Source organism: Hoplias malabaricus, chromosome 2 (genome assembly GCF_029633855.1).
Source record: "Hoplias malabaricus isolate fHopMal1 chromosome 2, fHopMal1.hap1, whole genome shotgun sequence".
In the NCBI taxonomy this organism is placed as follows: domain Eukaryota; kingdom Metazoa; phylum Chordata; class Actinopteri; order Characiformes; family Erythrinidae; genus Hoplias; species Hoplias malabaricus.
The window spans coordinates 27,675,330-27,701,894 of NC_089801.1; the positions used below are offsets into that span (position 1 = coordinate 27,675,330).

The 26,565-nt window shown below is 37.0% G+C and overlaps 1 protein-coding gene across 1 annotated transcript; it reads right to left on the reverse strand.

Annotated features, from left to right (window-relative positions):
• Positions 1-2,279: 2,279 nt before the first annotated feature.
• Positions 2,280-25,859, reverse strand: LOC136687411 (oncostatin-M-specific receptor subunit beta-like). Its single transcript, XM_066661809.1, has 13 exons — positions 25,761-25,859; positions 25,568-25,621; positions 15,159-15,206; positions 14,147-14,252; positions 13,815-13,981; positions 13,256-13,398; positions 12,702-12,837; positions 11,256-11,338; positions 8,527-8,737; positions 6,268-6,447; positions 6,015-6,146; positions 4,233-4,379; positions 2,280-3,774 (listed from the first exon to the last, which is right to left on the reverse strand). Exons 1-13 carry the CDS (start codon positions 25,795-25,797, stop codon positions 3,572-3,574), a joined length of 1,647 nt encoding a protein of 548 aa, XP_066517906.1. The 5' UTR covers positions 25,798-25,859; the 3' UTR covers positions 2,280-3,571.
• Positions 25,860-26,565: the final 706 nt, after the last annotated feature.

Below are 26,565 nucleotides of genomic sequence, written 5' to 3' on the forward strand. Positions count from 1 at the left end.
TCGAAATGCACATTAATTCGTCAAATCAATTCATGTTAGTATATATTCACCTGAGAATAACCTATGATAGACAATAATAAAACATTACATAATGCATAACTGGATTCAGAAAAGCATACGTGTCCAAGATAACCCTTTTTTTAGGACAGCGATAAAATGAGAGAGAGAGAGAGAGAGAGAGAGAACGGGGTGTCATATGATTTCCAGTCACTTGGAAAGAGGGTTTTACGGCCTTCCAATCTCCAACAGACTATGTGTGTGTGTGTGTGTTTCATAGGTCCCCACAGCTCACTGCTATGGAATGTGAGGTTTAAAAAAGAAAGTCAAAGGCTGTATCTTAAAATTTTTCCATTTCTTGATTTAGATCGAGAGTCTGAAAAAGGTTCAGCATACCTGGGCCTTCCTCCACTACAAGTGACATGCATAATATATGTATTCTCAGCACTAGGCTAATGAGTTTATGACTATATATACCCATTCCATCAAGAGTGAAAGCAAGGATTTATCTGGCTTTGTTTCAATGTACTTTATGTCACTCTTTCTTCCCACTCCTGCAGATGTGTAAGCTGCTAACTGCACATGATACAAATTTCGGCTTGCCAGATTCTTCAGCTCATAACTATTTACATGTGGATCCACTGTAACATCTGGAAAACACAGTGATATACAGACAAATAAATGTAAATCAATTTGTTTGTATTTTGTCGTGTATGATGGTGCCTAAATTAATTGGTGCCTGGTTGCAGATTACAGACGTGGAGGGGGTTTGATGGTGAAGGCTTTGTGAGAATACTGCTGCCATAGGTCTGGTAAGAAAGGGTTACTGATTTTGACTTATTTAATTGTTACTGTGCTTCTCATCATTTTCCTTAGTTGAGAATAGCATAGTTAATATAGCCACACATCAGGCCTGATACACTGATGGTGTATTTTTTGGATAAGAGATATCTTAATAATAATAATCATTAATTAATAATTAATTAATTAATTAATTAATTAATAATCTAAATTAATAAATAATCTGCAAAGATATTAAGTATAATAATATAGTTTTTTTTAACCACGTCATTCTGGAATGCAACATTTAACTCACTTTTTTCACTGCTGTCAACTGTATAATAGACGACATAGCCTCGCAGGAACCCAGACATGTCCTCATCATCCATTGGGGTACAAGTAATCACAAATGAATTCTGGGTAATGTTAGTGATGGTCACATTCTCTGGGGCAGTGAGTGGTCCTGGACAAAAATACACTGCAAGATGTTACTGCTGTTATGATATTGTATGTGCATGTTACACAGGTGGGTAGAGAAGCCTTAACCCATACTCAAGTAAAATAGTTCTCAGGCAAAAGAAAATAAATACAAAAGCAGCAGCAATGGAATTTTAACACAGAAGAGGGCACAGTCAAGTTTACAAAAGGTTTAATACAGTATCTCTGATATATCCAGACTCCGTTCTTTTTTCTGATGCAGTCTAATTTTTACTGTATATTTTATATATATAAAATTTCAAAACGCCAAAGCAGCACAGAAGCTGTCACTTAAGTAATAAAATGTAATGAAATACATACCCAAACTAAATATGTATTTGTAAAAAATGAATTTGAACATGAAAATCAACAGGACCACCACAGAGCAGGTATGATTCTCAGTGCTGCAGTGACACTGCAGCTATGGTGGTGTGACACAGCAGTGCTGCTGGAGATTTTAATCGCTGTGTCCACTCACTGTCCACTCTGTTAGACATGTGTACCTTATTGTTCCATATTGTAAATGTAAAGTCAGTAGATGTAGAGACAGTAGCACTTTTGGAAGTATATTTTTAATTGGTGGAATACTCCCGGTCCAGCAGTGCCACTAACGTGTTTAACATCTCAAGCAGCACTGCTGTGTCTGATCCACTCATACCAACACCCACTAACACACCACCACAACGTGGTGGTCATAATGTTATGGTTGATCTGTATATATATCCTGCCACTGCTGAGGGTTGAGGTGGCAGGAAGCATGTGTTTAAGTGGCTTTATTTACCTACTTAAAACATGAAACTACTCCAGAAAATCAAAACTGAAACACAGAAAAATGGAGCGTGGCATGCTAGTAGAAGGTGTACATGTAATCTAACATAAGGGGCAGAAAAGGAAGCAAAACAAGGACACATGGGCAACATAAACTATACATACTAGTTTGTGAGTTTTCAGGATCTTCAGACTTTATGGACAAACTCTCTACACAGTATTATTTCAAATCAAAGAACACTTTATTGGAAAGGAATAATAATTACTTAATAAACATAGCACAATTATCATAATCTCACAAACGGGATCAACGCAGATAAAACCCTTAAGAGTCTAATAAGTGGCTAGGCTATCAGGCTTGTAAATAATATGTGTTGCTAAATGAAATATAACTAATGATATATATGTAAATTTATTCGCAAGAGTCTCTCTTGTCTCGAATTTTCAGAGGTGATGTCTTGAAGTCAGTGTATAAAGTCCATATACTAAAAATTCACCAATCTCAGCGGTGGTATCTTATTCTGGCCAAAAATAAGTAAATTGAGGCTAGCGCTGACAGAGTTATTTTTACAGGTTTAGTTATCTGACTCAATCACTAAATTATGTAGTGTTAAACTGACCAAAGCATCCCTTGTTCAGTTTTATAAGATTGGTTCGTTATCAGAGTCTTTCAGAAGGTGTGGAGTCGACTCCATTCCGCAGCTCAATTCTTGTGACTTCTGGTGACTTCTCTGTGACTCCTCGACTCTGAAACACGCCCTTTTGGCAGTTTTACTGTTTTCTATGTGACGCCGTTACGCCCACTTGAGAGGTTGCTGTTCTCTGATTGGCTACTGGGTTTGGGAAGTACACATGACCGTCTCAAGTTCCCAGAGAAAAAAGATATGCTTAATGCAGCTTGGGCGGATAAAATATCCTTGAATTAATACTTCGTATATACTTGAATGTTAATACATTGAGTATACTGATGTAGTTACACCAACTATTCTAGTTATTAGAGATTAATTAACATTCTTTTAACTTGAAAAAGGAATTGGTCTTCGTGATTTCGAAATGCACATTAATTCGTCAAATCAATTCATGTTAGTATATATTCACCTGAGAATAACCTATGATAGACAATAATAAAACATTACATAATGCATAACTGGATTCAGAAAAGCATACGTGTCCAAGATGACCCTTTTTTTAGGACAGCGATAAAATGAGAGAGAGAGAGAGAGAGAGAGAGAGAGAGAGAGAGAGAGAGAGAGAGAGAGAGGGAGAGAGAGAGAGAGAGAGAGAGAGAGAACGGGGTGTCATATGATTTCCAGTCACTTGGAAAGAGGGTTTTACGGCCTTCCAATCTCCAACAGACTATGTGTGTGTGTGTGTGTTTCATAGGTCCCCACAGCTCACTGCTATGGAATGTGAGGTTTAAAAAAAGAAAGTCAAAGGCTGTATCTTAATGTTTCCATTTCTTGATTTAGATCGAGAGTCTGAAAAAGGTTCAGCATACCTGGGCCTTCCTCCACTACAAGTGACATGCATAATATATGTATTCTCAGCACTAGGCTAATGAGTTTATGACTATATATACCCATTCCATCAAGAGTGAAAGCAAGGATTTATCTGGCTTTGTTTCAATGTACTTTATGTCACTCTTTCTTCCCACTCCTGCAGATGTGTAAGCTGCCAACTGCACATGATACAAATTTCGGCTTGCCAGATTCTTCAGCTCATAACTGTTTACATGTGGATCCACTGTAACATCTGGAAAACACAGTGATATACAGACAAATAAATGTAAATCAATTTGTTTGTATTTTGTCGTGTATGATGGTGCCTAAATTAATTGGTGCCTGGTTGCAGATTACAGACGTGGAGGGGGTTTGATGGTGAAGGCTTTGTGAGAATACTGCTGCCATAGGTCTGGTAAGAAAGGGTTACTGATTTTGACTTATTTAATTGTTACTGTGCTTCTCATCATTTTCCTTAGTTGAGAATAGCATAGTTAATATAGCCACACATCAGGCCTGATACACTGATGGTGTATTTTTTGGATAAGAGATATCTTAATAATAATAATAATTAATTAATAATTAATTAATTAATTAATTAATTAATTAATTAATTAATAATCTAAATTAATAAATAATCTGCAAAGATATTAAGTATAATAATATAGTTTTTTTTAACCACGTCATTCTGGAATGCAACATTTAACTCACTTTTTTCACTGCTGTCAACTGTATAATAGACGACATAGCCTCGCAGGAACCCAGACATGTCCTCATCATCCATTGGGGTCCAAGTAATCACAAATGAATTCTGGGTAATGTTAGTGACGGTCACATTCTCTGGGGCAGTGAGTGGTCCTGGACAAAAATACACTGCAAGATGTTACTGCTGTTATGATATTGTATGTGCATGTTACACAGGTGGGTAGAGAAGCCTTAACCCATACTCAAGTAAAATAGTTCTCAGGCAAAAGAAAATAAATACAAAAGCAGCAGCAATGGCATTTTAACACAGAAGAGGGCACAGTCAATTTTACAAAAGGTTTAATACAGTATCTCTGATATATCCAGACTCCGTTCTTTTTTCTGATTCAGTCTAATTTTTACTGTATATTTTATATATATAAAATTTCAAAACGCCAAAGCAGCACAGAAGCTGTCACTTAAGTAATAAAATGTAATGAAATACATACCCAAACTAAATATGTATTTGTAAAAAATGAATTTGAACATGAAAATCAACAGGACCACCACAGAGCAGGTATGATTCTCAGTGCTGCAGTGACACTGCAGCTATGGTGGTATGACACAGCAGTGCTGCTGGAGATTTTAATCGCTGTGTCCACTCACTCTCCACTCTGTTAGACATGTGTACCTTATTGTTCCATATTGTAAATGTAAAGTCAGTAGATGTAGAGACAGTAGCACTTTTGGAAGTATATTTTTAATTGGTGGAATACTCCCGGTCCAGCAGTGCCACTAACGTGTTTAACATCTCAAGCAGCACTGCTGTGTCTGATCCACTCATACCAACACCCACTAACACACCACCACAACGTGGTGGTCATAATGTTATGGTTGATCTGTATATATATCCTGCCACTGCTGAGGGTTGAGGTGGCAGGAAGCATGTGTTTAAGTGGCTTTATTTACCTACTTAAAACATGAAACTACCCCAGAAAATCAAAACCGAAACACAGAAAAATGGAGTATGGCATGCTAGTAGAAGGTGTACATGTGATCTAACATAAGGGGCAGAAAAGGAAGCAAAACAAGGACACATGGGCAACATAAACAGGGAGGCAGGGACAAAATAAGACATTTAAATACATTCATTGTCTGTAAGCACTTATCCAGTTCAGGGTCACGGTGGATCCAGAGCCTACCTGGAATCATTGGGCGCAAGGTGGGAATACACCCTGGAGGGGGCGCCAGTCCTTCACAGGGCAACACACACACGTTCAATCACACCTACGGACACTTTTGAGTCGCCAATCCACCTACCAGTGTGAGTTTTTGGACTGTGGGAGGAAACCGGAGTACCCGGAGGAAACCCACGTGGACACAGGGAGAACAACACACCAAACTCTTCACAGACAGTCCCAAACCCACAACCTCCAGGTCCCTGGAGCTGTGTGACTGCAACACTACCTGCTGCACTACTGTGCCACCCCATTTAAATACACCAAAGTGAAATAGAGGAAAAACACAAAATGGCTAAATATTACTACTAGTTCACTTAGCAAGAACTAAACAAACAGGTAAAGTAGGTCAGTTTGAGTGTTATTCTTTTTAAATTCTGTTTTGTTGATGTCTTCTATTCCAATTTAAATCTGTACTCTGACCAAGCCAAATAAGGAGTTTGATCAATGAGCTCTCTGAAAAAAAACATTATACTGCCATTTCTCTTTAGAAAACAACTTTTTAAATTGTGAAATGCAAGCCTCCATATAAAATAAAGGAAGCATATATAACATTTAAAAATATACTGACTTCCTTCTGTGAGGTAGGCCTGGGCTCTTCCGTAGGTCACCTCACTGTTATTGATGTTTTTCAGGTTGCAGTTGTTTTTGTATGGTCTGGCATGCAGGAAGAAGTGATATCTCTTATAGGGCTGAAATGTTACTATTGAAACAAACACACAAACAAACAAAAAGAACAAACCAGCTTTTTAGTGTGATGCACATTTTCTTCATCAGAGAGAGAGAGAGAGAGAGTGTGTATATTATAAAAAGAGATGAGGTACCACTCTGTGTTGTGACTTCATGGGAGGACTTCTTCTCAAAGAACGACTTGTAACTTGTATTCCCTTCACTCTCCCACCACTCTACAGAGTAGCAGGAGTACCCCAGGGCCAGGTTTTTACTCCACGAGAGGCTGAAGCTGTTATTCGCTTTCACAGAAACATTAAGTACACCATCCAAAGCTGTAGAGACCAAACATAGTTTGCTACGTTTACATGAAACAGCATGGCACTTTAGTGAATATGGGCCGTATTTCAACAAAATATCTTGCTGATGCTTGTATAAACATTGTAATGTACAAAAAACAAGTTAAGAAGAGTCAAATTTTAAATTATAAATTAATAATAAATAAAATATACATTAATTTAAAATATATTAATATTATAATTATAATTGAATTATATCAATATTTTATCTCAGAGCTTCATTTTTTGGAACTGCACTGCCCTGTACCTGACTCTTATACCTCATTTGGAGTAATGAAAAGAGTCATGTTGTGATACAGTCCTGTGCACTAAAACACCATTCTGGTCCCATTCCTTTATTTGAAACACGGAAGTGCTTTGTGTGAAACTGATGGACATTTCCTTCTGGTCAAGGAGCCTGAATCATTCTCATTTTACCCATGCAGGTCAGTTTAGGATCATGATCTGTTCAGACTGATGTCAGATATAGGTCAGATTATATAGACTGTGTAAACAGCAGAACAAAAATATCAGATTTGATCACGAAATCAGATTTGGGCCACTTTTACCTGCTGTGTGAAAGTTGCCTTAGATCTTAGTCAAAAACAATGACAAAGAAATATAGGATCTGCCATAGAAAACCACTCAAAATGAGGGCTGTACATAGGGGTTAAGAAAAGCATTGAGGAAACCACTGTTGTGTTAAAAAGAAAAAAAAAGAAGGAAAAAACTGCTGTTCACCTCAGGTTTGTTCAAAACATGAGTATGCAAGGGGGAAATAAAACACAGCATACTAACCCTAAAAACCTCATGTCTCTTTCAATGGAGTAAGTATAGCTGTGTGATGTTGCTCTAAAACCTGAATGTCTTGCACTTTTGAGACTAAAGAGACCATACTGTAAAAGCATGCCTTCATTTGGTTCTCTGTTATAGATTGCCTGCCACATATTGACCACATAATTTGCACACCCCTCCCCACAACATGCACAACCAACACATACCAGCAGATGCTAACAACTGATAGCAGGGCAAGCATATTACATTAGCAGTTTGGTATACTACTTTAATTAAGATAAGATCAGATAAAGATACAAAAATCTAGATCCTTCTAAATGCGTTTGCACCAGTGGCAGTTTAACATTTAACTAATTATTACTTGCTTTCAAGGCGGCACGGTGGCGCAGCAGGTAGTGTCGCAGTCACACAGCTCCAGTGTCCTGGAGGTTGGGGGTTTGATTCCCGCTCCGGGTGACTGTCTGTGAGGAGTTGGTGTGTTCTCCCCGTGTCCGCATGGGTTTCCTCCGGGTGCTCCGGTTTCCTCCCACAGTCCAAAAACACACGTTGTAGGTGGATTGGCGACGTGAATGTGTGTGTGTCTGTGTTGCCCTGTGAAGGACTGGCACCCCCTCCAGGGTGTATTCCCGCCTTGCGCCCAATGATTCCAGGTAGGCTCTGGACCCCCCGCGACCCTAAATTGGATAAGCGGTTACAGATAATGGAAATGGATAGATAGTTGCTTTCAATTCCACCCCATTAGCTTTTAGCTGAACTACAGCACCATGCCTTAACTACTGGGGTGGGGTGGGGGTGTGAAAAAGCAAGCGCTCCCTCTGAGACATGTGATATCAATCACCACTTCTTTCACACTGCTGCTAATGCAATGTTACAAGAGAGTACAGTGCGCCAGATGAGATCAAGAACTACCCAGATCCAGCTGCCATGTGATGAGGTGAGGGAAAGGCAGTCCCACTCACCCAGAGAGATAAGAAATGTGCGCTATCTTTGGACTCCAGTATACTAACACCTAGTGGCCTGGGAGCTTCACGATTTAATATAATGTCATATAACAATAACACATAATGGCTTTAAAAATAGTTTGCTGCTTGTTGGTGGTAAAATGGTTAATTGTTCTTATCATCATTTTCTTCTTTTGTAGTGATCTAAACTCCAGTAGCAGATATACACCAAGTATCTAGTTTTACACCTTAATTTCAGAGTGTAATGTAATCATACTACATAACCAAAATAGTTTTAATGAAAACTACAGCAGATAAAATATAAATATACAGTGCATACCACTTGGATCCTTCTTTGCCTTTATGAATTTATATGCAGGTGGTGATGGTCCAGCACTGTTAATGGCTATTATGCTGATGTGGTAGGCAGAATAACACAGAATCAGAGTTATACTGGTGTTGATTTGTTGGAAAATGTTCACTGTAGAAGGTTCCCCAGATGCCTTCCGAACAGTTACATAATAATGTTCCACTGCCTCACTGTGCACATACTGAAAACAGAAAAAAAAACACACCTTTAAAAATACAGAGTGAAATGAGATTGAAATCAAAAGTAGAACAACATCCACCACTTTGCATTGACTGTGCAAAATGAGCAAATGACATTCGCCAAATATGGGACTTGTCAAGGCTGCCTTCTCTTCCCTCAGATATTTAATATAGACATTGCAATGTAGATGATGGCAATCTTAACTCAGTTTCCAAAATATTCATTTTTGAAAATACAGCTATTCAGTTAAATTAACTAATTAAGAGTGTTGTATATACATTTTATATATATGACCACCTCTGTGTTTCTCTATACTTCCATTCTCTAGGTTCCACTGACCATATAGGAGCACTTTGTAGTATTGCAATTACAGACTGTCATCTTCTTTTTGCTCTACACACATTGTTTGCCCAGATTCACCCTACTCTTCAATGGTGAGGACCCCCATGGGACCACCAGAGAACAGGTATGATTTGGGTTTTAGATCATTTTCAGTACTTCAGTAATACTGACAATGTGTTAGTGTTTGCTGTGGTATGAGTGGATCAGATACAGCAGTGCTACTGGAGTTTTATTTTGAAGCCCTCAGTGTAACTACTGGACGGAGAATAGTCCACCAGGTCAGAGAGAGAAGAATCCTAGCATGGCTGACCAAGCCACTTTGTTGTTTTACTCCTTTATTTTCACCATTGCTTTGTAAACATATTAGACTGTTTTCCAGTGTAGTAACATGCATCCGGTGAGTAAACACATGAATCTTTTAAAAAGTGCTGTTGTTTTTTTTACAGTCATAAACATGGTCTTTAATGTTTAAAATGTCAGATATAGCACTTAAATATTAATATTCTGAAGAACAAGCCTGTTGTTATAATGTTCAGTCTTGTGCTGTTTATCTCTTGGTTTGTGTTAAATCCAGATGATATGTTGAATGTGTTTTATTGTGTATATGTCATTGTATATAAACATTTTTCTACTACTCTAAACATTTTTTTTTTCAAAATACAGTTATCTTTTGAGCTAAAACACTTTAAACAATTTTTTTAACAAATTGAATATGGTTGACAGGTCTGGTTTCCTGTTTCGTAGATTAAATTATTTACAGTTATTTTTGGGCCAAAACTGTAAAAATTTAGGACTGAATATATGTCATTTTGTCAGTATTTTGCAACATATTGTCAGCATTTTCCACAAGTTGGATGAAAATTATAATATATATATATATATATATATATGAATTTGAAAAAAAAAGAAAATTAAATTATCTTTGCCTGTGCAACACAGAAAACAATAAAACAGCACATCTCCAGATGATAGGGTGAACACTTAGACCATTGGGTCACTTGGACAGCCCAATATTATTGAAAACAGAGTCACCTTTTCCATCATTCTTATCCACAATGTACCAGTGTCGCTGCATGTCTTCATTCCAATAAAGCAGCACATCTAATTCTCCTTGTTAAATCAACTAGACTTTAATAATTTGTTAATTATACAGGGTGTGCTCCAGCTTAATAAAATCTGCAGCCACTGCAGTTAAAATTTAATTGTGGAAATATACAAACCCCATTTTCATAAAAATTGGACATTTTGTAAAATGTAATAAAAAAATCTGTTTTATGTTAATTCTCTTTGAGTTTTATTTAGCTGACAAAAATACACAAAACAGATTTCCAATGTTTTCCCTGAGCAACTTGATTTCATTTTGTGAAAATAAACATATTTTTTATTTGAAACCTGTGACACACTCCAAAACATTTATCACTGTGTTACATCAGTTTTCCTTTAATATTCACTGTTTAATCATTTCAGAACTAACAATACTAATTGTTAAAGTTTTGCATGTACACTTTTGCCTATTCTGACTTCAGCTTCTCAACAGCTCATGAACACAGTTGCTTCATTCTCCTCTTTAAATGGCACCATTAAAGTCAGATCTGGGTTGCAGACAGGCCAGTCAAGCACATGCACTATGTCTTTAAAGCCATATTGTTGTAGCACATGCAGAATGAGGCCAGGCATTGTCTTCTTGAAATATCCATGGACTTGCCATCTGCAGCATATGTCTGTTTAAAAACACCTGTTTGCCTCCACTTTAATGGAAAATTCTCACATATGTATGTCACAAATGCTGTGGTCACTGATGCACACCCTGTACTATGAGCAATGCTGGCTTTTGCACCTATCACTGATAACAGTCTGGATGATCCTTGTAATTCTTGTAGTTCTATAAACCATTCACTCTTATTTTGTCCCCGTCACAGCTTTGTTGTAGTGTGCTGCAGACATCAAATTCAAAATAAAAAAAAATGTTTATTGTATTTTATAATATTACTCAAATTTTCTACAAATGGGTTTGTAGGAAGATCACTTAATTTTATGAAATAAAACAAGGTGATAATGTCTGCAGCTACAGAGTTTCATTACTGTAACTACTAAAAAAAACATCTATTTAGGGTGTTTTTGTAGAATACATTTTTGAAAAGATTGAAAAAAATATCATAAAATTTGAGGCACAGTACCTGCCATTTAATGATTATTTCCCTCTCTCCATTTCGTACTTGCTGCTCTTCAATATCTTTAATGTCTGGTACATCTGCTAATTCTGGTGAAAGAACAGCATAAAAGTAAACCTCAAGTTAGTCTCAGCCTACACAATAATCAATAATCAGATATCTGGCTTGTTGGACTACAGAATGAGTCAAATGTCGCAGGACACCCTTTTATCTCAATACCCCAGCAAGTAGTGGGTGTGGGGGCCTATCTTTTAGGCTATGTCCAGAACATGGCTGCCATCTTGAAAGCCACCATATTGCATCAAGTTTTTTCAATGGGAAAGTGGTCATGTAGCATACCAAAAAAATAAAAGGGTGTCCCAGGACATTTGACTCACCCTGTATTGTAATATTAAAAAATATATTAAAAGATAAAGAGAAAAACATTTATCAATGGTGCCTGGTACTTGAATTTGTTCTAGACCCTGTCTGGTATATAGTTGCAGTATATGGTTCCAACCATGCTTGGAAATGATGCTCTACACTCACTGTGGGATATGCCCTTCCACATTTGAGTTAGAAGCCTACATTTTATATGCCAGCTTATTGATAGTGGGAATGACAGTGCATACTGCTCCTGTAAAACAAAGTGGTGACACTGCATGATTGGACATTCTAAACACTTCTTCCTTGCTTCACATCAGTTTACATTCTACATGGAGAGGGCATTTCCTTTTTGACAGCAAATCGGCCCATCAATACAACACACCCTGTACATAGGTGGCCTACAGAGACAAAAAGTGAGCAGTGAGCACTGCTCTACAGGATCGATCTGCAGGCCAGAATGTGTAAAGGGTGCACCTAGAACCCCATTTCCATATTATTTTATGCCAGTACCTTTGTATTGTATGAAGGCCTTCTGAAAATGGAAGGAAAAGCATTTAATTATTTGCTTGCATTTCCAAACAATTATTTTGGGACTTCATTTGTTATTTAACATTCTGCAACAGTCTTAACCCCCAGTCAGTCACTGGACCCATAGACCAAAGCAATGACAGCTGCTCTTGTTACTTTCACTTTCACTATTTGTTTCTATTTAATATTTTAGGCTTTGACTGTTTAACTGATGAATCCCATCAGTGAAGAGAGATATGGAGAAGCTTCTAATGTTAAATTGGGAGCAGTGTTTAGAATGACTTCTGATGTTGTGATACACTGTGCATTATATACACAGTGGTACACTGACATCAGTTCTGTCAGATGAGCTGACATATTGAAATTTGGCCACTGAGGGTATGTGGCAGGGCAAGACACCCAAAAAATGCTTGAAAAAGGACCATACATTATCAATATTGTCAGTTTCCCTAGACCACATTTTAACAGGGGAGCTTCATTCAGAATTCTGGAGTCTAGAACTAAGGCAAATCCCTGTGTAGGAAACAGAGCTCATTAGTGTAATACTTATGACATTACCTTGCGGTATACTAATTGGGTGACTCGGGGGACACTGTGGACACTCTGTAGTCACAACACACTGTATTTGGATCTTGTAGGATAGATATGAGGTAAGATTTTTCACAGTGACCTCTCTGTTGTTCTGGGATAGCACCTATTATATGTAGAAGTGGAGGAAACAATGTTTAGGCATCAAGAGAAAATAGAATCAGTTCAAGCCAATTCATTATTAAGGGAATCTTTAAATTCCTATCTGTAATTTTTACAAGCGTCCATCTTAACACAACAGAAAACGTCAGTGTATTTATTGATGATAATCACTACAAACCATTATAGCATAATGCATTTTTGAATATTGGCCCAGATAATGTAAATGTAAGTAAGTATATAATAAAACTGAACATATACTGACTGGAGTTGAATTAGAAAAGCAAATATATATTTAAATATAATTCTAAACTCAACTTTTGCTGAGCTATTGTTTTTCTTAGGACAAAAAGGAAGAACGTCACACCTAGGAAACAGGATGTCTGTATCAGTGATATAATATGATAAGCAGAAGTGGTGTTTACCTCTTTCCACAAGGTGTTGTTTTGTTCTCTGTACATCAAATAATACTGATTTACATTTTTATCCTTCCACTCAGCTGTAACTTGCAAAACGCCATGTCTTCTCTTGAATTTTATGTTGTTAGCACTCGGCGGGTCACAATGAACTAAAAAAAACCCAACAACATATGAAAACAATTAAATGGGCAACAAAGAAAGAGTTTATGAAGTGTTTTAGGAGATATCTCTAGTCTGGCCTAAGTTCAGTGGATGGACACTGTTGATAAAGCATGATTAAAAAACACCACATTTTCTAACTTTATGCTGTAATTTCCTGCACTGCAAAATGGAACAACATTAACTCTCTTATTCCATACGCAGATCATTGTTCCAAGTTGGGTTTCTATTAATGATGTGAATATTTTGGTTTTAGTTTTTCAAGAAACCTGGAGCTGTGTAACATCAACACTACAACTTGTGCCACTGTGCGGCCTCATTTATTAAATTATGAAGATTAGTTTTTGAAGTTGTAGAACAGTACAAACAAACAAACAAACAATAAATAAATAAATAAATAAATTACTCATTTGTGAAGGAGTGCCAGTGAACTTTGCAACAATGCAATTCTTTTGATCTTCACCCCGTGCAATGGCATACGCCGTCATATTTGTTTTTTCTGACAGAGTGAATGATTTTGAAGACAGGGTTATTCTGCTGACCTGTTCCAGTTCTATTTTTTTACATGTCCTTCTGCCAGCAAAAAGAAAAACGTAAAATGACCAACTTTAATATGATTATAATTTAGCTGCACCATTATAATGTTTATAACTTTTAGAAGGAAAAAAAAATTTTTATGCGCAAGATGAAATAAGAATTTAATATATCAATTAATATCTTACCATCATTAATACTTACTGTGAAATATAGAGTTCATATTTGCTGTAATTTAGACTCAGATTGCATTTATAATCTACAAGGTCACGTTGAATTCGCTGTCCATAGCAAAAAAAAGTGTTGTTTTCTGAACAAATAAATCAAAGAAACATGGAGACAGAATTATAAAATTGTGAAGAAAGCTGGTTTCACTCCACTGAAAATACACAACACCTACAGAAGCTTTACATGACAACTAACATAAACATGTACAGACAACTGGGGGCTTGGATATTTCAAAGATTCTGTACTAAACCCTTTAAAAAATATTATATAACACATGGGACTCAATCTATGGCAGAAAATTTGTTTGAGGACTACAAACAAAAGTTGCTTCTTAAATGACAAGTATTAAATGGTGAGGATTCGTTTGGAAAACAGGAGTCTGTCTCAAAAACGAAATTCATCCTAGGGTTCAAGGTAAGTTCATTTGACAAAATCAATTTTACAATAGAAATTGCTATTAACTTGTTTAACAAGTGGGTCTGACAGCTTTCACTTTTAACCCATGTTTAGATACTCAAGCAATGTGAAGAATGATTAATCAAGCACACGAGTGCAAATGACAAACTACCAACCTCATGAAAGACTGCAAGATGCTGAGGGGATACTTTTCAGAAACAAGATAATGAACTGTGAAAGCAAAATGGCATAAAGCAACACACCCGCTGCCACCGCTGTGTTAAAAATAGTGCTTTTGCTCTTATAATCGCAAGCCACACACAGCACAAAGGGCTTGCTGGGTGGTACCTGTGTCTAATTGTCTTAGTTTTATGAGCACTGTAAAACATTTGTAGCTAAAGATGGCAACGAGAGTTACAGCTTTATTGCTGAAATTCAGAAAAAAAGGAAAACTAAAGATATATATATATATATATATATAAATTGTTAGCAATGATCATTTTGCTTTTTCATTGTATTATGTGAATATCTAATAATGATAATAGATCAGGTGAAAAGGGCTTTTTAAAGAATTGCATTGCCATCACATTACCTTCACTGGCGTTACACTGTACACAGCCATTCTTGCATCCACATGCTCCTGGATAATAAAAGAAAATAATCAGCAAAGCCACTTTGAAACACGAGAGCAAATCTTGACCTATTATTAACTGCCATTTTCATAAAATGTGTCCGAATTTCGGTTCAGAATCTTAAATTAACATTTACTAGGTTTAGACCTTCTCCTCTGGCTTATAGATGTGGTTGTTCCATGAGAGAACCATTAAATGGAGGTTCTGCGTGCACAGAATGCACAACAATTCAATAAATGGCTGGAGAGGGTCATGCTGAAATAAAACAAAATCCACAGTCACAAACATATAGCCTACACTATTGTGTAAAACTCACAGAACGCCCTTCAGTTCATTTAATTTCCTGACAAAAATGTCCAAACAGAGTCAGTTGAAATAAGCAGCAAATGTACGATTAACAGAAAATTTAACAAAAGCCTCAACAACCAATGCATTATAATTTCCTTCAAAATTTGGTGTGTCTGCACTTTTGAGTTTTTCCCCATGCTTCTTGGAAACACAACCAAGTTTCAGACCAACTATGTTGACTTTAGAAACTAAGTGAGAAACTAAACCAAACCCAAAAAAGAAAAAAGTCTTAGTTTGCATAATCGGAATGACTCAAAAATCAAAAATACCTACACCAAGAGATCACTTTTCACATGTCTACAATAATTTTCACAGATGTAAAATTGCCCTATTATGTTTTTTAAAAGTGTTCTTCCACATGGTGTGGTTGTATGCTGGAAATCAAGCATAATGCTGAAACTGTAGCATTGTGGCCATGAAAACTAATACAAGAGTAAGTGGGCTGTTCAAAGAAAATCATGTAACTTCATTTGTTTCCAAATTTCCTTTTCCTGCAACATATCACCTACTCTTAACTTTCTGTGAAAATTATTAGATGAACGGAGCAACAGATATCCTCCCAAATAATTTGAAAAAGTATTACATTAAATTTACCTGCATTAAACGTTAAGAATATTTTCCCCTTATTCTTATTTTGGAAATAACCATTTTTGGGCAGTGACTGATTAAATAGACACATATTATTACTCCATCAAAACACCATAAGTGACACACAAAATGAAGGCCAGCTATGTTGAGTTAAACTGTCAACTGTTTGCTATAAGTCTGAGCGATTTTAATGAAGACCTGACAGAAAGTTGAAAGATGATTTTGGAACATACAGAAAAGGATAAGGTGGCAAATGACGTCTAGTGTTTGTTAACACACTGAATTCTCCATCTTTTTCTTTTGGCTTCTCCCTCCCATTAGGGGTCGCCACAGCAGATCAACCATGATCCGCAACATTGATCTGGCACAGGGTTCACGCCGGATGCATTAACACATAAAAGAAGCTAAAATTGAACACAAAACAAGTCTTGGCGAAAGGTATAAATTGGTAAAAGTGTTCTTCCCACATGGTGTGGTTGTATGCTGGAAATCAAGCATAATGCTGAAACTGTAGCATTGTGGCCATGAAAACTAATACAAGAGTAAGTGGGCTGTTCATTTTTATTTCTGTTGAATCCTTCTAATAAGCTTTATTAACATTACACTTTACCCAATTAGCTGAAAAAATACTACTACATGAACAATAGTTGCATGAACATAACTATACTTCTATACGAGTAACTTGCTTCAAAATCACCAGGTTCACACATTTTAGAGAACTTCTTTTTTATTTTTAAATCATGGATTTATGCCAGAGTCCAAAACTGTTATAAAGCTGGTCACAACCACATGCTTATGTAGGTATGAATTCATAAAGCCATGTTATGCCTAAATAAACTTGCATAACTACAGAGACTTTGTACAACAACGGAAGGTGTCATAAAAGCTGCTTTAGACAATTTCACTTTAGAAAGTTTTATTCTCATTGGAATTAACATTTCTAAATGTTTATGTTTGTTTTCAGTCATTTTCAAAATAGGCTTATGTACATTGCTACCTCATGAATGGAGATTAAATTTACATTGTCTGTAACCTCTTATCCAGCTCATTGTCACAGGGGGCCTAACCAAATCATTGGGCACAAAGCAGGAACACAATCTGGACAGGGCCACAGTCCATCACAGGGCACCACACATTCACACATTCACTCACAGCTATGGACACTTGTGCATTGTCCACTTATCATTGTGTTTTCTGGACTATGGGAGGCAGCCCTCACAGACACAGGGAGAACATACCAAACTCCTCACAAACAGTCAACAGAGGCGAGACTTGAACACACAACTCCAGCAGAGCATCTGTACAGCTTTGTGATTGTTTATGCTATTTTTGAGATGTGGCATTTTATTTTAGCTAAAAAAAGGGAAAAAGTTATACAAATTTCATCTTGTACTGATAGACATGGGATGTACTGAAGAGCTCTGAGGCCTTTCTGTACGATTCTCAGTAACAGGAACTCTAGGAGGTCTTGACCTTCTTTTTGTTGTACTTCTGGAAATGTAGTAGTTGTACATTTAGTTGAGTTTTAAAGGGAACATCTAGGATTGAGGGCAATCACAGTTCTCTCTGGTTGTTTACATTCTGAGGCTAAGCATCTTTTAAGGTGGGACAGCGTGTTTGAGGGGGAAAAAGACTGTTGTTTGTACTTGGATTAAGTCTAACTTGTCTGTAAGTTTATAATCTCTGTTTGAATTACCACACAAACTCATAGTTTATTAATTTTTTAGCACTTTCAGTAATACAGTTAGCTGTCACCTGAATTTGTCAACATTTACACCTTATGTGATCCTACAGACACTGGGGCTTCATAAACACATCAGACTGACGAAAAAAAAGCAAATGGTTAAGAAACATCTTCTGAGTTTTATAAAAAGTGTTTTTTGATTACAAGTATGAACTTGGGATAACACTTAGGATTGCAATACATCCTGCCTCCTTTGAAAAGCTAGATCAAAATCTCTCTCTCTCTTATACATATACAGGGGTTGGACAATGAAGCTGAAACACCTGGTTTTAGACCACAATAATTTATTAGTATGGTGTAGGGCCTCCTTTTGCGGCCAATACAGCATCAGTTTGTCTTGGGAATGACATATACAAGTCCTGCACAGTGGTCAGAGGGATTTTAAGCCATTCTTCTTGCAGGATAGTGGCCAGGTCACTACATGATGCTGGTGGAGGAAAACGTTTCCTGACTCCCCAAAGTGGCTCAATAATAATTAGATCTGGTGACTGTGCAGGCCATGGGAGATGTTCAACTTCATTTTCATGTTCATCAAACCAATCTTTCACCAGTCTTGCTGTGTGTATTGGTGCATTGTCATCCTGATACACAGCACCACCTTCAGGACACAATGTTTGAACCATTGGATGCACATGTTCCTCCAGAATGGTTCGGTAGTCCTTGGCAGTGACGCACCCATCTAGCACAAGTATTGGGCCAAGGGAATGCCATGATATGGCAGCCCAAACCATCACTGATCCACCCGCATGCTTCACTCTGGGCATGCAACAGTTTGGGTGGTACGCTTCTTTGGGGCTTCTCCATACCGTAACTCTCCCGGATGTAGGGAAAACAGTAAAGGCGGACTCATCAGAGAACAATACATGTTTCACATTGTACACAGCCCAAGATTTGCGCTCCTTGCACCATTAAAACCAACGTTTGCCATTGGCATGAGTGACCAAAGGTTTGGCTATAGCAGCCCAGCTGTGTATATTGACCCTGTGGAGCTCCCAACGGACAGTTCTGGTGGAAACAGGAGAGTTGAGGTGCACATTTAATTCTGCCGTGTTTTTGTTTTTTGGATACAATCCGGGTTAACACCCAAACATCCCTTTCAGACAGCTTCCTCTTGCGTGCACAGTTAATCCTGTTGGATGTATTTCGTCCTTCTTGGTGGTATGCTGACATTACCCTGGATACCGTGGCTCTTGATACATCACAAAGGCTTGCTGTCTTGATCACAGATGCGCCAGCAAGACGTGCATCAATAATTTGTCCTCTTTTGAACTCTGGTATGTCACCCATAATGTTGTGTGCTGTCACGCCCTTGTCCTGTCGTGTCTGTTTTCCCCGCAATGTGCTCTCTTAGCACATGGCTCTGTTTGTTATTGTCCATGTCTCCGCCCATGTCCCGCCTTTGTTCCTCCTCTTCATCAGTGTCATTTGTAACCCTGCCCCCTCGTTATCTGTTTCAGGTGTCCCTTGTCTGTGGTGTGCATTTAAGTTCCCTTGTCTCTGTGTGTTTGGTTGGACATTCCACATTCACTCATCTGTCCCTGGTCTGTTTGTCTTGTCTGTCCCTGGTCTGTTTGTCTTGTCTGTCCCTGGTCTGTTTGTCTTGTCTGTCCCTGGTCTGTTTGTCTTGTCTGTCCCTCATCCTCCTCCCTATCAAGTCGGTTTGTGTCTCTCTAGTTTGTTTCTCTGGTCTGTTAGTGTTTCCTTTCCTGTGCTTTGTGTACTTTTGTGGTTTCTGTCTGTAGTCTATTAGCTCTCTCTGTTCAGGTCTCTGTATAAGCCCTCTTTGTCAAGGTTTGTCTCTTTAGCTATCTCTGTCTGTCTAGTTTCGTCTGTTTAGGTTTAGTCTGTATCTGTCTCTTTAGTCTAGGTCTCTGTTTAAATCTTTCTGTCCAAGTCTCCCTGTCTAGGTCTTTCTTTGTCTAAGTATGCTGTTGTGTGATCCAAGTCTGTCTGTCTTTTTGTTATCTTTTGTTTAAATAAGTCTGTGCTATTAGCAAGTGCGTCCATCTGTCAGTCTGCCCCGCGTTCCTGACATGTGCATTACAATATTTTGAGCAAAACTGTGCTCTTACCCTGCTGATTGAACCTTCACATGCTGCTCTTGCTGGTGCAATTAATAAAGATTGGCCACCAGGCTGGTCCAATTTAGCCATGAAACCTCCCACACTAAAATGACAGGTGTTTCAGTTTCATTGTCCAACCCCTATATATATATATATATATATATATATATATATATATATATATATATATATATATATATATATATAAAGCAGTTGTGTGAAAATTTTCGTGATGAATGAACCATTCCTCGGAATATTTCAGTATTACTTAAAATATAATAAAATATTTTATGATATTGACATGTATTTACACTTAAGGTGTTTTTTCTTCCCCTGAAAGTTACTATATTTGGAGATACGTGTTTTTCTTTGGACAGTGATAATGAGGATGATGATGTGTGTGTGTTTTGAGCTACTTGTAACTTAGTTATTATACAATAATGCTTATTATTATATAATTTTTTCTAGGTTCTAAAAATAAAAAAATGATAAGCCGCTTTCTTAAAGGAACTACTATAAATATTACAAAAGATTACATGTACATTTTTTTCCAAAAAGAACTACATTTCTTTGAAACTCTGAACTACTCACATCCTGTGTAGTAGCATTGCTTTCAGTACCATGTAAACAGATTTAAAGATAAAAACCAAAACCATGACAGCTCAAGACATATTGAAGAACTGAAAGAAGTTCATATGCTAGAAATTGTGGTTCATAGCTAAAGGAGTGTGTCGTAGTGTAACATACATAATTATGAAATTTGAAATAAGAGTTTAAATCACTAGCTAATGCTATGCACTTCAGGAGTTCCATTTACTTTAGTCTTGTGTCTAAAATCTTGCAAATCTATTAATCAAAATATCTTTGCTCATTACTTTGATAAATGTCTCTCATAAAATAAAAGTTTCCAGAAAATGCACAAATACAGTTCTCTAGAATATTTGATGAATTCAACTGATATAGTATTCCTTCCAGTTATCTTTTACTGTTTAAAATGACTATTGCATTACTACGTGACATGCCGATCAGCTATAAGTATATGACCGCCTCCTTGTATCTACAATCTCCTTGTATCAACAATCCATTTTCTTAGACCCACTGACCATACAGGGGCAATTTGTGGTTCTTCAAATACAGGCTGTAGTCCACCTGTCAATCTACATACTTTGTATGCCCCCCACAGAGCAGGTATTGAGTTTTTTTGCAATCCTCTGAGTTGTCTGAGAATTGTCCACCAACAAAAAATGTCCGGCCAAAAGCACCCCGTCTCTGACTTTACATCTACAAGGTGTACCAATGAGGTAGTGTCTAACAGAGTGGACAGTGAGTGGACAGTGGTTAACAAATCACTGTTTGATCCACAACACACATGGCAATGTCACTGCCACACTGATAGATGATCCACCAGCTAAATAATATCTGCACTGTGGTGGTCCTTTGGTGATCCTGACCATTGAAGAGCAGGGTGAAAGGGAAACCGATGGACTACATTCTGTAATTGTAATTCTACAGTAGTACTGTATGAACAGAGAATATAGGTAAAAATGATGATTGATAATACTGATTGATTTATGTGTGTATGTTTTGTATCAAATGTATATATTTAATTCTACTGGTTAATCACAGCATTTACAGGTGTTGAAATTAAAGGTGACGTTTTTAATAAAATGCAGAAGATGTTTCCACACCATTTGCTATTTCTCCAGTCTGTTTATGTGCTGGAAACCAGTCTAATGTGTTTTTACCAAGCCCCAGTGTCTGTAAATTAGTAAAAAACAAACGGTTTCTGTCCGGTTTGCTAGGCTGTTGTCTAAAAAATTACAAATGTCTTTATAGTCTATGTCTTTATATGTCTATATTGACATGAGCAGAAAGAGAAAAGACATTTGTAATTTTTTTAGACAACAGAGAACTCCAAATGTTGTAAAGTACGAACTGAGTTGAGGATATTGCTCTATTCAGGCTCCATAGCTGGGTAGTATTGACTTATTTTTACTGTTTCAGATTAATTAAGGTGGAAATGTCTCCAGATTCAGGAGAACGCTAAGTTTATTACAGAAAATGCTACAAAAAGAAACAACTCAAGTTGTTTCTTGCTCTTAGAAATTAAGGATAAATTACTGTCAGTTTATTTAATACATGCACACCTACATTTCTAAAAATCTACATTATAATTTGAGAAACAAAAATAATTTCCTTTTTGAACAAAATGTAAACATGATTTTAAGCAACACTAGGTAGTATTTTTACCTTGAAATTACTGCTTCAAAATTACTGTGATGCTCCACTGACTTGTAATAAGGAGAATAGAGCCTCTGTCGTTGCTTATTTTAACTTTTGGAGGAGGGTAGGATATCAACTCCTCTATTGACACCCTCCCCCTTGATTATAGGACAGTGCTGTAAAGTTAATTACACCCTGTTGTAGGGATTAGCAGCATCCACATTTTTCATAACGTCTCAAAATATTAATATGCTATACGGTATCACCGGCAGGTGGTGTGAGCCTGATTTCTGAGGGAAGGGTTTTCAGTGCTGTGCACTTCAGCTGAGCACATCCCAAGAGTGCACCTAGACACATGTTGGTGATGACAAAAAAAAGAAAACTATTTGGCTCAGAGAGCAAATTTCTGTGACTAGTGCTGAAGGAACAGAAAAGTTTAAAAATAACTGAAATATGACATGCTCCACACTTTTTCTAACAGCCACTTGAGGTTTAGCACACCACAGCAGAGGGCTTTCCAGTGAATAGAGGCACAAAACACATATATTTAGAGGATAAAGCCTCATGCTTTTGAGCATAAAGACGAGTGAGGTGTCTTCTAAGTATTTTGCCAGTTTTCAGACTCAAACGCAGCACTAAACTCACAACAGCAGTGGGCTAGTGTTTTCCCCCACCCATTTTTAAAGTGTGACATCACCATTCAGTGAGCTGCCATAGCACCCCCTCCCTGTGATCCCTTAAATGCACATAGATTAACTCTTTGGCCAAATATGTGACACACCACACACAAGTCATAAATACAGCTCTCATTTTGAGATACCATCCACATTTTTAAATACCATGGTATACTGTATTACCATTACATCACCCAACCCTACTCTGCAGAGGGAGCCCAGAAGCAAATTTACTAAATCTTACATAGTGTTGTTTTCAAAAGAAATATAGAATTATACAGACATGCTGCTTCTAAGACTCCTTCCTCTTCTTTAAATACAAACTAAGCCTGTCTCACACTTTTTTATGTCTTTGGCCTTATCATATTCAAAATGTATTTATGCTGACTGATTGCTGAGTGCATGAAAGTAAACATACCGAAAGTGCTAAAAAACTAAACAACTCAAGTTAAAAATTAGTTTCCGTGGTACAACAACAGTATTTTTATTTTCCTGAAACATGCCATCCCACCTTAAAAGACACTTAAAAGAGCTTCTGAACATAAACAAACCAGAGAGAACTGCAGTTCCCCACAATCATAGACATTGCCTTTAAATATGCTTAGATATATACTATGATAAAAATTGGAAATCACTCAGGATAAACCCATCTATCAAACCCTTTCAACCTGCAGCTCACTAATAGTTTCTGATCCAACATTCACATCTAAGACTTTGAAAGTCTTTTCTCTTTTTTCTCCACAAAAATGCATGCATCCATCCTCAGCTTGTGATCACTAAACAAAACTTAGTATCACTAATGTTGTTTAGTTGAGCTGATGTGGTTAATGCCTTTCCTAAGGCATGGCGTGCAGATGTACTGCAGCTGTTTTGCTTTTCTTTTCTTTTTTTTTACTGATTATCAGTTGTTGTCATCTATTTGCTCTGTCATGTAATCTGCGGTACTTGTTAAATTGCACTGTAAAGTTTATTTAAGTTGCACCATATTTAAGAGTGCCTAATAAAATATCTATTAGAGAATAAGAGATGAACACAGCAGTTTTAACAATGGTGTTTGGGTTAGGGATAAGATTATGGTAAAGATTATGTTTGGGTTTAAGGTTGAAGTGGTTTATGTTTTGGAATGATGTAATGATTAGGGTGAGGTTTAGGGTTAGATTACAAAGAATTGATTACATTCAACATAAATTTGAATAGAACAGATGTTTCATGAAAGATTTAAAGGATTTAAGGACAACAGCTTTCTACAAAGCACTTTCAGTGGACTCTAAAGTAAAGTCTTACTATTATTTTGAGGTGGCTTACATCTATACTCAGGTATAAGTATTTCTTATAAGTGCTTCTATTTTACCTTACTTGGGTAATAAAATAAGTAAGAATGTCTGTGCAAAAAGTATAAAAGAAACAACTAATAAAATACTTATTTTTTTCTAAGTATCTAAGAGAACTGTAGAGGAACTTCGTATCCTGCATCTATCAACATAGGAAGTAAAGCTTGTACAGTTGTACTCTTCTCTTTTTGAATCCTTTTGGGCTAAAATAAGACCAAATGTCAGTGGTATGACTGATCACAAACATGTACAATATCAAAATATCATGAAAGTTAATATAAAAGCTGTATTGTACAATTAATATAGAAATCCATCAATTCTGCACTTCAGTAAATGCATTTGAGTGAATGTCATTAACTACTATCAACTTCTGACAGTATTAATATTATTATTAATGGTAGTAGTAGAAGTAGTTGCAGTGATAGTAGTAGTAGTAGTGTAGCAGAATTTGCACTGTTTTTCCACAGAATTTGTTCATTTCTGCTTACATTTTTGCAGCCTCTTTGTGCCTTGTTTCCATGAATTCAAACTTCACTTTCTGTAATCTGAAAACCAATGTTTGACTGTGGTCTGCACCTTAGAAAAGTATAATTGGACTGAAACTGAGCACTGTGTTTCAAAGAATGAGTTTGCTTAGTGAATACTTTCCGTGTAGTCACTGAATGTCTCACCTACACTTCTTTACATTTCTATATCTACATTTACATTCAACCAACAAAAGCGATTTTTCATAAAAATACCTTGTAAAATGTGTTCTGCACTCCCAGAAAAAATTTACAGTACATGTACATTATTGTCACTAAAGATGTAAACAGTACCTTTAAAGCCCAACTATGTTCCTTAAAGTTACATTAAATTCTCTTCTCCAGAAGGAGAATATATAAATATAATAACAAAGAGCTACCAATTTCTTTCATTTTAAACAATCAAATCCCTATTAAAACCTACATTTCCTTCAAATATAACTTAATAAGATTTACCCATCTTTTTATTCTTATTTATGAAGGTAGGGCTTTTCAAGCATTATTTAGAAAATGCATTAGTTCTATTTGGAATTGATACAGAATGTATTTTTTGTTTATGATTCTGTATTATCATATTATTTTGAAAATAGCACTAAAAGGCACAAACCGGGCATCATAACAATAGAAAAGTTTTATGGTGCAATATAAAAATTGAAAATGCTATTTATAACTCATAGTCATCCTGAGGAACAATTTCACTGTGCAAACTGTTATACAGAACTCATGGTTCTCTACAGAGCCATTGCCTTTACTGAAGAACTAAAGTGTAGAGCTATAAAACATAGAGTAACTAATCTTAATAAAACGGAACCCAGAGTCCATTCCAGTCCATTGACATGTTCAGTTGTTCCAATGTAGTTTGAATTGAACCGACCTGCTGAAGTTTTATGAAGAGGCAGAGAAAAGTAGAAAAAGCCCAGCAGAAAACCTGTAGAAAAGGCAGAACAGCATAAAACAGCATGAACGAATGAGACAGTGTTATTAAATCGTGAAAATGGATTTGAGTATGTTTGAGGTTTGAGTATGCTAGTCTATGTAAACTTGTTTCAAAATACGTTTAAACTCACCGTAGAATAGTCGTAGTGTCGCGCGGGCATGCATCATGCTCTCTCTCTCTCTCTCTCTCTCTCTCTCTTTCTTTCTCTCTCTCTCTCTCTCTCTCTCTCTCTCTCTCTCTCTCTCTCTCTCTCTCTCTCTCTCTCTCTCTCTCTGTGTGTGTGTGTGTGTGTGTGTTGCGAAGTGAAGATTCGGTTATGAAGGGTCTCCAGAGCGACGCTGCAGGAAGATGGAGTGTATTCCTTTACCACACGATAAAATAGACAGAGTCCCCAGGCTCCTGGAGAGTCTCACTTTCGAGACTCAACACACGCATAGCGCTGGCGCTCCTCACACCATGAAAATCTGCACGATGTGAGAGAACGGGCTGCAGAACTCTACCAACCCACACTAGGGAAGACGATGCCTGAATGAACGGTACACTAATTTACATGAACGAAAATAAAACCATGGATAGAGCGGACATTTAACCTCAAATACTGGCATAAGCAAGCCACTCTTTGCACACGTTTCACTTCCTCAAGCCGAGAATAGACTTCAGTTAGCTTTTACATCGTCTCGTTGATTTACTGGAACGAAATGGCGGCTGAGCCGTTGGGTGATGTGCGCTAATGTGATTCATATGTCGATTGTTCCAGAGTTGTGGTTTCTTTAGTTTTGGTCTAAGGCTTGTGTGTGTGTGTGTGTGTGTGTTTATGGTGGAGTGGCTTTGCTTAACTTGAATTTAAATAGAATTTATTAATATTGTAAAATTGTGTTATTATCAAATATTGGTGAATCCCAAGCAGAAACAACGTTAAAAACTCAAGCTGCACG

What these genes read in the sequence shown, in the direction of transcription:
- LOC136687411 (XM_066661809.1), bottom strand. Translation starts at nt 25,797, where the DNA reads ATGATGCATGCCCGCGCGACACTACGACTATTCTACG. An exon ending in ACAACACCTTGTGGAAAGAG is followed by an intron (nt 12,838 to 13,255) that starts GTAAACACCACT and finishes TACATATAATAG; the next exon opens with GTGCTATCCCAGAACAACAG. An exon ending in AGTTGACAGCAGTGAAAAAA is followed by an intron (nt 3,775 to 4,232) that starts GTGAGTTAAATG and finishes TGTGTTTTCCAG; the next exon opens with ATGTTACAGTGGATCCACAT.